At 41.8% G+C, this 13,793-nt stretch overlaps 1 protein-coding gene across 1 annotated transcript; it reads right to left on the bottom strand.

Annotated features, from left to right (window-relative positions):
- Positions 1-12,328: 12,328 nt before the first annotated feature.
- Positions 12,329-13,427, bottom strand: LOC308277112 (ubiquitin carboxyl-terminal hydrolase 46-like; the record flags this gene model as incomplete). The annotated part of the gene is given in 2 exon segments (XM_080716184.1): positions 12,329-12,982; positions 12,984-13,427. Coding segments are annotated over 2 exon segments (1,098 nt in total).
- Between the last annotated feature and the right edge of the window lie 366 nt (positions 13,428-13,793).

The following is a 13,793-nucleotide window of genomic DNA, read 5'->3' as shown; positions in this document are numbered from 1 at the left end:
CACCTTGGAATCCCAGTACATAGGAGGCGGAGATAGGAGGATCACAGGTTCGAGACCAGCTTCATAACTTAGTGAGACTCAGCAACCTAGAAAGACCCGGTTTAAAAAAAAAAAAAAATTAAAAAGGACTGAGAGGCAGAATGCTTCTGGGTTTAATTGCCAGTACCACCACCACCACACAAGTGTGTGTGCACACACACACGCACACATGCACACTGAATCCTTGCCAGCCTCTTAGGCTGTCAGCAACTTAGCAAGACCCTGTTACTTTTTTTAATATGTGTGTGTGTGTGTGTGTGTGTGTGTGTGTGTGTGTGTGTGTTTATGGTGCATTATATTCTCACATCATAATGTAAATGGTGTTAACAGTGATATACATGCATTTAGTACTTAGTACCTCCCTTCCCCACAGAGTACTGAGGCTGACAGTGAGACTCTGTTTCCTGTTGGTTGGTCTGTCTGTCTGTCTGTTTGTTTGTTTGTTTGTTTGTTTGTTTTGTTTGCAGAACTGAGAATTTAACCCAGGGGTATTCTACCTCCGAGCTACAACCCCACGCCTTTTTATTCTTTACTTTGAAACAGAGTCTCACTAGGTTGCAGAGGGCCTCACTCAGTAGCTGAGGCTGACTGTGAACCTGTGATCCTCCTGTCTCAGCCTCCCGAATGCTGGGATTACAATTGTGCACCACCACTCCTAATAAAACCCTGTTTTCTAAATAAAAAATAAAATTGGCTGGGAGTGTAGCTCAGAGATAGAATACCCCTGGGATTAATCTTTTAAATAATAATAATAATAATAACAACAACAACAACAATAATAATAGATTTTAAACTCCATAGAAACTTCACCAGTTCACTGCAGACAAAATCAGTGTCTCTGTATCTTTCACCAGGAGTCTATCTTTTCCCTTCCACAAACCTTATCACACTGTATTGTAATTACTTAAGTTGTTATGTTTTCTGTCTGGAGTATTAGTCCCATAAAGGCAAGAGCTATGTCTGGCTTTTCTGCCATAGAACACTAGCACCTGGTGCCATGCCCTTCATATAGGAAGGATAAAATTCATATATTTCCAAACAGAGATAAGAAGAGGCTGGCAAGGAGTCAGAGAGAGAGAGAGAGAGAGAGAGAGAGAGAGAGAGAGAGAGAGTTGGTCGTGGTGGTACGGGGGGAATTAAACCCAGAAGCATTCTGCCTCCATGTCCTTTTTAAATTTTTTTTTTTTTTTTGGTGGTACTGGGGTTCCTGGAAGCCCTTCTACCTCCGGGCTACACTCCCAGACCTATTTTTACATTTTTATTTGGAAACAGGGTCTCCTAAGTCAGCGCGTGCGGATGGCTTCGAACCTGCGCGATCCTCCTGTCTCCGCCTCCCAAGCGCGGGGATTACAAGCGTGCGCCACCACGCCCGGCCTTTTTTTGGTTTTGAAACCGGGTCTTCCTAGCTTTCTGAGAGTCTCGCTAAGTTGCTGAAGTTGGTCTCGAACCTGTGACCCTCCTATCTCCGCCTCCCACATACTGGGATTCCAGATGTTCTCTACCATGCCCGGCTAGCAAGAAGTAGATTGATCCTTACATTTGATGAGTTGTTCTCACAAAGAAAACTTTCACCAAACAACCTCCCGTAGACACCAGCTGCTGTCTTCCCTTTGGCCTGCTAAGAGTCAGAGGTGTTTTATAAATATTTTTAACTCCTTTTTTGCTAATGGAAAGTTATAATGTACAGAAAAACAAACCAAAAAAAGAAACTTGAGAGCATCTGTCCACATGAGATGCCAGCACGGAGGGCAAGCTAAGGCTCTGCTACCCGAGTCCAGCTCTGCCCTGCTCTCGGGTGATGGGCACCTCCTTCGTCCCCAGAGCCCCAGTCTGTCCACCTGTAAAGTGGAGATGAAGGATGCTTAACCCCAGGTGTGTTGTGAAGATGGCATTACGTGATGGCGCACACAGAGCTCATGCAAAGTTGCTGGCAGAGTCTAAGAAGAATGGCATCGTCGCTACCCATTTCTTGCCAATGATTCCTCCGTCTGACATTCTTGTTTTTTGAAGGGATCACAGTAGACACTCCACTATCAACTCTGGCTGGTTGATTGACTGGTTTTTAATTTCTCTAGGTTCTGTAGAAATTAACTGATAAACAAAGGCATGTGCAGTGTTCTCGGGTCTTCTAAATATTGTCTTAAAAGGGAGCAAGGCTTATGTATGGAAAGCACTGCTTGGAAGATGTGATTAAACCTCACGATAAAGAATCAGCTAATTTAACAGTAATCACAATTCCTCTACTCAGCCTCTGGTGTCTGTCAAAGAGTCTGTCTCCCTCTGCAAACCCCTGTGGATGTTACCAACCTGACGATCTGTGGTTGCCCAAGCCCCAGAATCCTGCTTTTCTTCCCATTGGATTTCCAAGATAAATTTTATCACCAGTTCATTCTTACTCCTCTCTTCTGTGATATCTTTCTAAACTGGCTGACTTCCTGATAACTCCTGGTCCAGAGCAGGAAAGATGTTCAGAAAAACCTGTAGGCTCCTTTACCCCCAGACACTGACCAGATGTGATTTAAGGTGACTTGAATTACATGGTTGCCCCATTCAAAATTCAGCATTCACATCTTTGCTAGTCCAAGCTCAACCCGTCCATTACTATAGGCACTGGTCACAAGCAGCTGCTTAAATGTAAGGGAGTGAAATTCAAAACTCTTAACAAATTATGTACAGAAGAAATGTATCTCGACATAATAAAGGCCAAAGATAAAAAGCCCATCAACTAACATCAAACTGTATTTGGAAACAGTAAAAACTCTTTATGATCTGGAACAATTCAAGGATGCCCACTTTCACAACTTTTTTAAAATATAATTTTCTTGGTGTATTGTAATTATACATCGTATTGAGGTTCAGAGTGTTGGAAAATACATGCACACAGCACTTGGTGTGTTTTCTCCCGATCCTACTCCCTCCTCTCTTCCCCATACATGTTGAGATTGACAATGATAATTCCATATGCATACATAAAATGTGTTATGTAGTGTAATAGTTATCCTGTTTATCTCTCACTTTCACAGTTTCTATTCAACATAGCACTAGAAGTCCTGGCCAGAGAAATTAGGCAAGAGAGAGCAAAAAAAGGCATCCAAGTTGGAAAAAAAGACAGCAAATTATCTCTGTTTTCAGTTGACGTGATCACGTATAGAAAACCCTAAAGACTCCTCCAAAAAAAGTTAAGAAAATAAATTCAGCAAAGTCGCAGAATATAAAATTGTTACACACCAAAAAAAATCAGCATTATATCTAATGCTAACAGCAAATTATCCTTAAAAATAAAGAAAGCCAGGCATGGTGGTGCACGCTTGTAATCCCCACGCTTAGGAGGTGGAGACAAGAGGATCGCGCAGGTTCGAAGCCAGCCTAGCTGGCTTAAGAGACCCTGTTTCGAAAGAAAGAAAGAAAGAAAGAAAGAAAGAAAGAAAGAAAGAAAGAAAGAAAGAAAGAAAGAAAGAAAGAAAGAAGAAGGAAGGAAGGAAGGAAGGAAGGAAGGAAGGAAGGAAAGAAAGAGAGAAAGAAAGAAGGAGGGAAAGAAAGAAAGAAGAAAGGGAGGGAGGGAGGGTGGGAGGGAAGGAAGGAAGGAAGGGAAGGAAAGGAAGGAAGGGAGGGAAAGCAATCCCATTTAAAATAGCTACCAAAAAAGAGAGAAAATACCCCAGAATACATTTACCAAAGAGGTGAAAGATTAAATGAAAACTATAAAATACTGGTGAAACGAATTCAAGAAGACATAAGTAGAATGGAAAGATGTTTTGTGTTCATTTGTTAAAAGAACTAATGCTGTTAAAATTTCATAATACCCAAAATTATCAGTATAAGGGATTGTACTGAATCCCTATCAAAATACCAGTGACATTCTTCACAGTAATGGGAAAAACATTCCCTAAAACATGCATGGAACCGCAAAAGCTGCCAAATAACCAAAGCAATCCTGAGCAAAAAGAATAAAGCTGGAGGCATCACGCCCCTTGACTACAAACTCCATTGATTAATTTGCATATGCTGGACCAATCTTGCTTCCCTAGACTAACTTGGTCATGATGAACAATCTTCTTAACGTGATCGTGAGTGTAAACTGCTAGCATTTTGTCAAAGATGTTTGCATCTATCATCATTAGGGATATTGGACTATAGTTTTCTTTCTTTGGTGTGTCTTTATTTGGTTTTGGTATCAGGATGATACTGGCTTCATAGACTACATTTTGGAAGAAAGAAACCAAATTATTTTAAGTGTACATATGAGTGCATCGCCGTGATTCTCACTATCATGTATGGAGAGGGAGAATGGGAGGCAAATGGTTGGTATGGGAAAGGAAACAGACCAAATACTGCTAGGCATATATAGAGACATGTTTTAAAAAGCTCTCATAAGCCGGGCGTGGTGGCGCACGCTTGTAATCCCCAAGCTTGGGAGACTGAGACAGGAGGATTGCACAAGTTCGAAGCCAACCTCAGCTACTTAGTGAGGCTCTCAGCAACTTAGCAAGACCCTGTTTCCAAATAAATTACAAAATAGGCCTGGGGTTTATTCTGGAGGTAGAAAACCCCTGGATTTCACCACTCCCCATACCACAAAATAAAATAAAATAAATAAAAAGCGGTCATAACCAAAACAGTAAGATACTGGCATAAAAACAGATACTTAGGCCGATAGAACAGAATAGAGAATCCAGATATAAACACTTGAATTTATAGCCTCTGAGTTTCAACAAAGGTACCAAGAACATACTGGACAGAGGATAGTCTCTTCCGTAAATGGTGCTGGGAAACTAGATATCCACATGCATAAAAGTGAAACTCAATCCCTGTCTCTCACTATATACAAAAATCTATTCAAAGTGGATGAATGAGCCAAACGTGGTAGTGCATGCTTGTAATACCAGTACCTGGGAGGCCAAGATAGGAGGATGGCAGGTTTGTGGCCAGCCTCAGCAACTTAGTGAGGCCTTGTTTCAACATTAAAAAAATAAAATAAAATAGGGCTGGAGGTGTAACTTAGAGGCAGAATGTTCCTGGGTTCAATCCCCAGTACCACAAAAAAATATACATAATTTTAAAATAAGTTAGCCAGGCTTGGTGGCACACACTTGCATTCCAGAACTTGGGAGGCTGAGCTAGGAGGATCACAGGTTTGTGGCCAGCCTCAGCCACAACTTAGTGAGACTCTGTTTCAAAAAATATAAAGACTAAAAATATAGGACCGGGGATGTAGCTTGGAAGTAGAATGTCCCTGGGTTTTATCCCCAGTACTGCAAAAACAATAAAATAAAATAAGAAATTAAAATAAGTTAAAGATTTAAATATAAGATCCAGAACTACGAAACTACTAGAAGAAAACACGGGAGAAACATTTCATGACAGTGAGTTAGGCAGTGCTTTTTTGGATAAGAACTCAAATGCACAAGCAACAAAAGCAAAAACAGACAAATGGGATTAAAATAAACTAAAGACCTTCACAAGAAAGAAAGCAACCGAGCCGGGCGTGGCGTGGCAGCGCACGCTGGTAATCCCCGAGCCTGGGAGGCGGAGACAGGAGGACCGCGCAGGTTCGAAGCCAGCCGCGTGCGCTGGCTTAGGAGACCCTGTTTCCAAATTAAAAAGTATAAAATAGGTCTGGGAGTGTAGCCTGGAGGTAGAAGGGCTTCCAGAAACCCCAGTACCACCAAAAAAAGAAAGAAGAAAGAAAGAGAAAGAAAGAAAGAAAGAAAGAAAGAAAGAAGGGAGGGAGGGAGGGAGGGAGGGAGGGAGGGAGGGAGGGAGGGAGGGAGGGAGGAAAAGAAAAGAAAACAAGCAACAGAGTGAAAAGACAGCTGATGGGATGAGAGAAAATATCTGTAAACTATGCATCTAACACAGGGTCAATATCCAGACAATACTGGTACCCATGTATGTCTCAGCACAATTTACAGAAGCCAAAATATGGAACCAGCCTGGATATTCATCAACAGATGAAAAGATAAGTAAAGCATGGTAAATCCCCGCGCTGGGGAGGCTGAGACAGGAGGATGGCACAGGTTCAAAGCCAACCTCAGCTACTGAGTGAGGCTCTCAGCAACCTAGTGAGACCCTATTTCCAAATAAAAGAAATATAAAAGAAAGAAAAGCATGGTAGAGACACACAATGGGATTTTACTCAGCCATAAAGAAGAACATTTGCAAGAAAACGGGTGGAACTAGAGAATATTACGTTCAGTGAGATCAACCTAGTCTTAGAAAGTCAGGGGTCATATATTTTCTCTTATTTTATGGAAGCTAGAAAGAAAACAGGAAAGAAAAGTAACTTCAGATAAACCAGGAGAAAGACCAATAGAATAGTGGAAAGGGCTGGGGGAGGGAGGTGGGAAGGAGGAAAAGGAAGATTGAGGAAGCCAAGAATTCAAATGATGTTATGCCCATATATGAAGGTGTAACCCAATCTCACTAACAAGTATGGGCAGGGTGGGTGTGGGGTGGGATGCGAAAAGAAATACACCAAGTGGTATGTGCATGGAGGAATGTATCACTCATTCTCATTATGATGCATAATTACAATACACCAACAAAAGTATTTTTTAAAAAACACCCAAACTCTGAAGCCAAGTGTAAATCAAATTGTGTCTCCATCACATAATAATGTGCCTTTGTGGGTACCACTTAACCCTCTGCCTCAGTTTCTTCACTCGTCAATGATGATAATGAATGTGCCTACTTTGCAGGTTCTGTGTAATAAATGATTTAGTCTATATAAATTACTTTAAATAAAGCTGGGCATGGTGGCGCATTTTATTTATTTATTTATTTATTTATTTATTTATTTATTAATTGGTGGTACTGGGGTTCCTGGAAGCCCTTCTACCTCCGGGCTACACTCCCAGATTTATTTTATTATTTTTGGAAACAGGGTCTCTCAAGCCAGCGCAGCTGGCTTCGAACCTGCGCGATCCTCCTGTCTCAGCCTCCCAAGCGCAGGGATGACAAGCGTGCGCCACCACGCCGGGCTGCGGCGTATGCTTTATAATCCCAGTGTTTGGGAGGCTGAGACAGGAGGATCGCGGTTCACACCGCGGTTCACACACAGCCTCAGCTAGTTAGTGAGGCCCTTTGCAACTCCCTGTTTCAAAATAAAGAATAAAAAATAAGGCTGGGGGTGTTGCTTGGAAGTAGAATGTCCCTGGGTTCCATCCCCAGTCAGTACTGCAAAAATAAATAAATAAATTAATTAATTAATGGTGTGTGGCATGAAAGAAGTACTTTAGCAATTCTTTTTTTTTCAAAGATAATTTTAATAGTTTTCTTATCAGTTCCAAATATATTAGAGATCAACCATTATTTTCTTAAACTTTGTAACTTGCAGTCAAATATATGGATGATATGTAGTACAAACATTTCCCTACATCAGTCACCTTCAACTGGAAAGTGCCTTTTCTTGAGAATAAAGACTCACCTCCCAGGTAAGTGACCACTGCATATGTTTCATGGAGGGGGAAAAAAAAGACAAAATATTCATAAATATGAATTTGCCTCTAGTCAAGGCAAGGTACAGCTTTGTCACTTATATAAAACAACAACATGAAGATCACCCTGTTTTGTCTTCTCCAGTGAAGAGTAAAACATTTTGCTTCGAGCATGAACAAATGAAGTGTTAGGTGTCAGCATGCTTAAATTCTGAGCAAGAGACTTCCGGGAAGATGGCGACCGAGAAAAGCGGGGCTTAAGAGCCCCGCTAACAACCAATCTCCATTACCACAAAACCAGCGCCTTTCATAGCCAGAAAACACCATCACCAGAAAAACAAAAAAACCACCAGGCTCCAGAGAGAAAGCGGACTGAGAACAGAGTTCAGGGCCACAGAGGAGACACACGCGCCCGAGGACGCGGCAGCAGCGCTATACTGCCGGCGGCAGCGGCGAACTCAATGGACGGCTACAGCAAGCCTGTGAGCCGCTGCGGAACAGCCAGGCGGGATCTTTCGGCGCAGACAGCATTTAAAGCTCCCAGTGGCTGAGCTCAGCACACGCTGCAGGGATTCAGAGTGGAAATCAAAACCAGAGAAGAAAAAATACGCCAGCCTCACGGCCGAGGGCGTGGCAGCGGCGTCATATTGCCACCGGCGGCGGCAGCAGCAGTGAATTCACCGAGTCCAGTACAGCTACATCTGCGTACTCAAGAACAGTGAGTCAAATTGCGGGCCACAGAGGAGAAATCCCAGTACTGTACCTCCTGAGACTTGACCCAGTGAGGGAGTGGTGGTGGCAGAGATATCACACCATAGGAGAACGTGCAACCTGGCACCCCCCATAGTTTAAAGCAGCCTCTATCGACTCCCTGGGTCGGAGACTCTGTGATACAACCCAGTAAAGGAGTAGTGGGGTCTGAGATACTACAGACTCGAGATCCAGAGCACCTTAAGTGAAGCCATAGTGACCCAAGGGAAGAACCCAGAGAAGGCACAAATCTCCGAAATCATGGGAAAGAGGAATAACACTGGAGTAATGAATGCGCACAACCCCACAACATCAGAACCCAATAAAACAGAAAATCAGAGATTTCTAGAAGATCAAATCAGGAAAATAACTGTAGAAATAATAGAGGTGCTTCGAAAAGAACTCAGAGAGAGCCAAAAAGAGATAAAGGATGCAATTAATGAAGTAAAGGCCTCAATTCAAAGCACAAACAACCGATTAGACCACATGGAGAACAGAATCTCGCTCTTAGAAGATGAGCAATCCAAAAATGAACGCATAGTTTCTAATCTAGAAAAAAATATCCAACAGCAGGAATCTGACATTGAAGAAATATGGGCCCATCTTAAGAGAGCTAACCTAAGAATAATTGGAATAGAGGAGGGAAAAGAAAGTGATACCAAAGGGATCAACAATCTCTTCAAGGAAGTAATAGCAGAAATTTTTCCAAATATAGAGCAAGAGGTTGATACACAGATCCAAGAAACTTATAGAACTCCCTTTAGACAGGATCGGAGAAGAGGATCCCCACGCCACATAATTGTCAAAATGACCAATGTGGAAGCCAAGCAGAGAATCTTAAAGGCAACAAAAACAAAGGGCCAAGTGACATTCAGAGGCAAACCAATTAGAATCACTCCAGACTTCCCAAACCAAGTCATGAGAGCCAGAAGGGCTTGGAGTAACATATTCCAAACTCTGAAAGAAAACAACTTCCAGCCAAAAATTTCCTATCCAGCAAAACTTTCTATTAAATTAGATGGAGAAATAAGAAGCTTCCATGACAAACAGAAACTGAAGGAATTTATGTCTTCAAAACCAGCGCTAGAGAAAATACTCAAAGAGATTAACTACAAAGAAGAAATAGGTAACACTCACCAGAACCAGAGAAACAAGATTTTCCATCCAACAGACAACTAAGATTGGTTATCTGTGGAGATTCATTATTTATGTTAGTCTTTTACCTATCTCTAAATTGTATTGTTTGCCTTTATTGTTGTTAATTTTTAGGATTTCTAGTTGGAATATTAATATACCTTCAGATATAGCATTTGGAAATATTTTATCCAATTCTATTAGTAACTTTTAACTCTGTTTACATTGTCTTTGGATATACAATATTTTTTTTATTTTTTAGGGAGTTTGTATATTCTTCTGTTGCCTGTGCCATTGAAATCATATCCAAGAAATCACTGCCAATTTCAATGTTGTGAGGTTTTATGACCCAGATTTTCTTCTAAAAGTTTATAGTCTTAAGATTTATATTTAGGTCTTTTATCTATTTTGAGTTAATACTTGTATGTGGGATTAGGTAAGGGTCCAATTTTATTCTTTTCCATGTAATTATTATTTTTCAACAATATTTAGTTAAAAGATTATTATTTCCATCACCAAATGTTCGTGGAAACCTTGTCAAAAATAACTTGACTATATAGGGAAGAATTTAGCTCTAGGCTTGTATTTAACTCCAATGGTCTATATATCTGCCTTTAGAACAGTACTACATTGTTTCAATTATTGTAGCTTTATATGGTTTGAAATCAGAAAATATATATCTGCTAGCTTTGTTCTTTTTCAAGATTGTTTTGGGTATCTAGAATTCATATTCCATATTAGGATAGATTTTTTTCTGAAAAATAAATATATAAATATATGATAGTTTCACCTAAAAAAAACAAAAAAATATGCTCTGGTAAGAAAGAAAGCAAAAAGAAATATTGAAATGTTATCTTTAAATCATCAAAAGCTTGGTATCAGACAAATGAAAGTGTTATGTGAGATTATCATTTTTAATTTTGGATAAATTGCTATAATACTAGATGTCAACCACTAAGCCAAGCATGGGAAGGAGGGATGGGGAGAAAATGGGGTGGGGATCGGGTGGGGGCTGACTAGGCGATGTGTGCATGTATGTCTACAAAAGTTTGTATCCCACTATGATGTATGAATACAGTGCACCAATAAAAAAAAAAATTAAAAAAATTAAAAAAAAATAAATTCTGAGCAATAAACAGTTCAAGGTATTTCAAAAATAAGAAATCCAGTTTTCAACTAGATAAAGTGCTATCCTCTTCATTGTTGCAAAATGGCCACTAACATTTTCTATTTCAATTTTAGTTCACATTGTGCCAAGAGTTTGTGTGTTTGTTCTTGATGTATTTAGTAACAAAATAACGTGTTCACAGTATCTTATAGAGTATGGAAGTCAACTGACTTCCTGAAGGAAGCCAAGACCTATGACTTAATATTTGTAGGAAACCAAAAACCAGCTCAACATTAACACACAAAATTGACCCTTTCAATAGAAGGTACCAGCCGGGTGCGGTGGCACACGCCTACAATCCCAGTACGTGGGAGGCTGAGACAGGAGGATCGCAGGTTCAAGGCCAGCCTCAGCAACTTAGTGAGACCCTCAACAACTTAGCGAGATCCTGTTTCAACATAAAATAAAAATAAGAAGGGCTGGGGGTGTAGCTTGGAGGTAAAATGCCCCTGGGTTCAATCCCCAGTACCAAAAGGAAAAAGAAAAAGAAAAAAAGAAAGGTACCAATATTCATATGCGCTAATAAATACATACATAATGAAAGTGAAATAAAAGTAAAAGTAACTACAGTGAGATGAGGTTCTTCCAAAAGGACTCTTGTCTTGTCAAGCATTCTAGGAGTCTGAGCCAGAGAAACAGCCACCACTCGGTCCGTTCCTCCACCCGCCACCTCCACTTGTGTTGAGCCCTCACACCCAGCCAACTTCAGCATTCCCTCTGGGGAGGCTTCTGTGCGGCTGCCCTGGGCTTGTCTGTGCCTCAGTAAACAGGTGAGTTTGTTAAAAACGTAAGCTGCACAGCGCGGCTGACGGTGGTGACTCCTGACGTGGAAGGATGCTGGTGCCGACTGGCTACGGAGAGATGCGCCGGAGGCAGCCAACTCGGAGTCTCAGCCCCACGACCACAGGCTGCCAACGTCAGCAGGATTGGAAAGATAGCTTGAAAAGCCTAGCAGTGCCCGACGCAGAATAATCACAGCTCACAGGACTTTACAGAAGAAAAGTGTCACTAAAAATTAACAGCATCAAGTGATTTCCTGAAACTTGGTTTTGGTAGAAAGATAGGAAAAACAACTTTTCACTGTCCACAAGAACTTCTTCTTAGCTTTGCCTGCCCTGAGCTCCCTACGCGCTTAACCCCTGGAATCCTAACGGCCAGGTCGACCTGGCCTGGCGCGGACACCAGCCACCACAAACGACTCTCTCCACCCTGCTCCACATGGGTGATGACTTTTAGTATCCCGGTTACTCACTTAGACACCTAAACATTTTCACGTGTACAAACTTAAAGCTATAGTTGCAGCCCTAAAAGGTGAACACCTACCCGATCCTTCTGTCCTTCTGTCAGAAAAGAGGCAGACAAACTCAGAAAGGGTAGTGGTGCTTCCAGGGACAAATGAAAGGAATGCACTGGAAGGAGACCCCTGGAAGCCGTTTAGGAAGTTTAGCAAACGCTCAAAATGGACTGTGACATTAGGAGTAAATATCACGGTAATTCAGCCAGACATGATGAGTGGCACGGCATTCCCCCAAATCCTAAAATTAGCAACTGTTACTCATATAAATCTTACTACAATTTGATTGCAGTTAACTCTACCTCAGACCGAAATAAAACCAAGAGTAGTGCTGCGTGTATAAGAGAAAAAGAAGGGGGGATGGAGGGTTTGACAACACAGCCGCATCACTGAGACTCAGAGTGGGAACATTAGTGGGCCACTGGGGAAGAGGAAGGTCCGCGGGGGAAAGGGACGACAGTGCTCTGATCGCTTCCCCCACTTGCGTCAGTCCCACGGTTCTTTAAGTTATTCTCTTGGCTGATAAAATAATATGTATCCGGATTCTGAATTTTTGGATATATCTGACGTCAGGCCATAGAATTCTTCGATAGCTTGAGCATCTATTCTCTCTACGATGTCATCATCAAACAAAAGCCAGAAGCCGTGACTTTTAACAATAGTAATATAATGCCCACGGTTAGGACCACTGCCACAGTGAACCACAACGGCGACCAGGTCATACATGCGGTCCAGGTTCACGGCATCGCTAGAGGTGTTAAAGAGTCGGAGTTCCGGAGGGAAGACCACCCGGTAAGACAGCTCGGTGTACCTGTGGAGTTGCTCCATGTACTTGAACCGCTTTAGGTGCAGGGCCAAAATCATGGGCAGCTTTTTTACCCTCATCCTTTTCTGGGCCTCTTGTTTGCTGCAGCATGTTTCACAATAATATTTCTGCTCACTACACAGTGTTTCTGTGTTGCTGAAGTCTCTCAGACAGTGGGTAATGGACGTGTTCTGCTCCACATCGACAGAAAGGTCAAGAAAATCTTCATCTTTGCTACTAACAGTTTCACAGTTCAAGCATCGGGTCTCATCGGTGAGCGTTCCCTGAAAAATCTCATGGACCCAGGTGAGTTCTGGTTTATTATTCTCTGCAGGTTCATTCATGTTGCCATTTTTTCAATTTTCCATTTTGTTTTTCCTGTTTCTTTTCTTCCTGCAGGATGTCCGCAATAGTGTTTAGCAAATAATTTAAAAATTCGTGAGCATCCTGCTGCATGTAGTTATCAAAGAGATCATTCTCTTTCCTCAGCCTTGAAATGAACTTCTTTGGTGGGATGACGCCAACCTTCTTCTTCTGCGTGGCAATGCTGTGGAAAAGGTCTGCCAGGTAGGTCAGCAGGTTTTCCTTCTTTTTTTTTTGCTGGGCCTTGTACACATTCTCCCAGAACGGCCGGCAGAAATACAATGCCTGAATCACGGAGTTACAGTAGCGTGTGTTTCCAAAATTGACCAATCCGAAGTAGTGCTCATTGATAGGAAACTGCTCTGGGCCAATGTCTTTTTCCAGAGCAGAGGCATCGGTGCCCATATTACAGATGGAGGCGATGTTTCGGACAGTCATTAGTCTAAAGGTTGCAGCGATCCCGCACCGCCATCTTTACAAGGTGAAAGCAGGACTGTCCATGGTGGCACGGCGGCGGGCGCGGCGGCGGTGGCGGGCGCGGGGTCCTGGCGTCGCGTACTTTAGCAATTCTAACCCTATTACTATTACTATTGTGCTTATTACATTTTTCTGGTGTGCCAAGATAAATTTTTCCCTGCTGTTGAAGGCCAAAGAGTAAAAAAAAAAAAAAAAGAAAGAAAACACACAATTCTTTTTATAGTCCTTGCTCAGATTGTTCAAACCTCCGTGGCTAAATCATGAAGCTCTGATCCTTAAATTTCTATGGTTTCTACATGAACTGGGACTCACTATCATGGGTCTGAT

This window comes from Muscardinus avellanarius, assembly GCF_963383645.1.
Source record: "Muscardinus avellanarius genome assembly, chromosome: 19".
Taxonomy (NCBI): domain Eukaryota; kingdom Metazoa; phylum Chordata; class Mammalia; order Rodentia; family Gliridae; genus Muscardinus; species Muscardinus avellanarius.
This window is presented reverse-complemented; position numbering and strand designations above follow the sequence as displayed.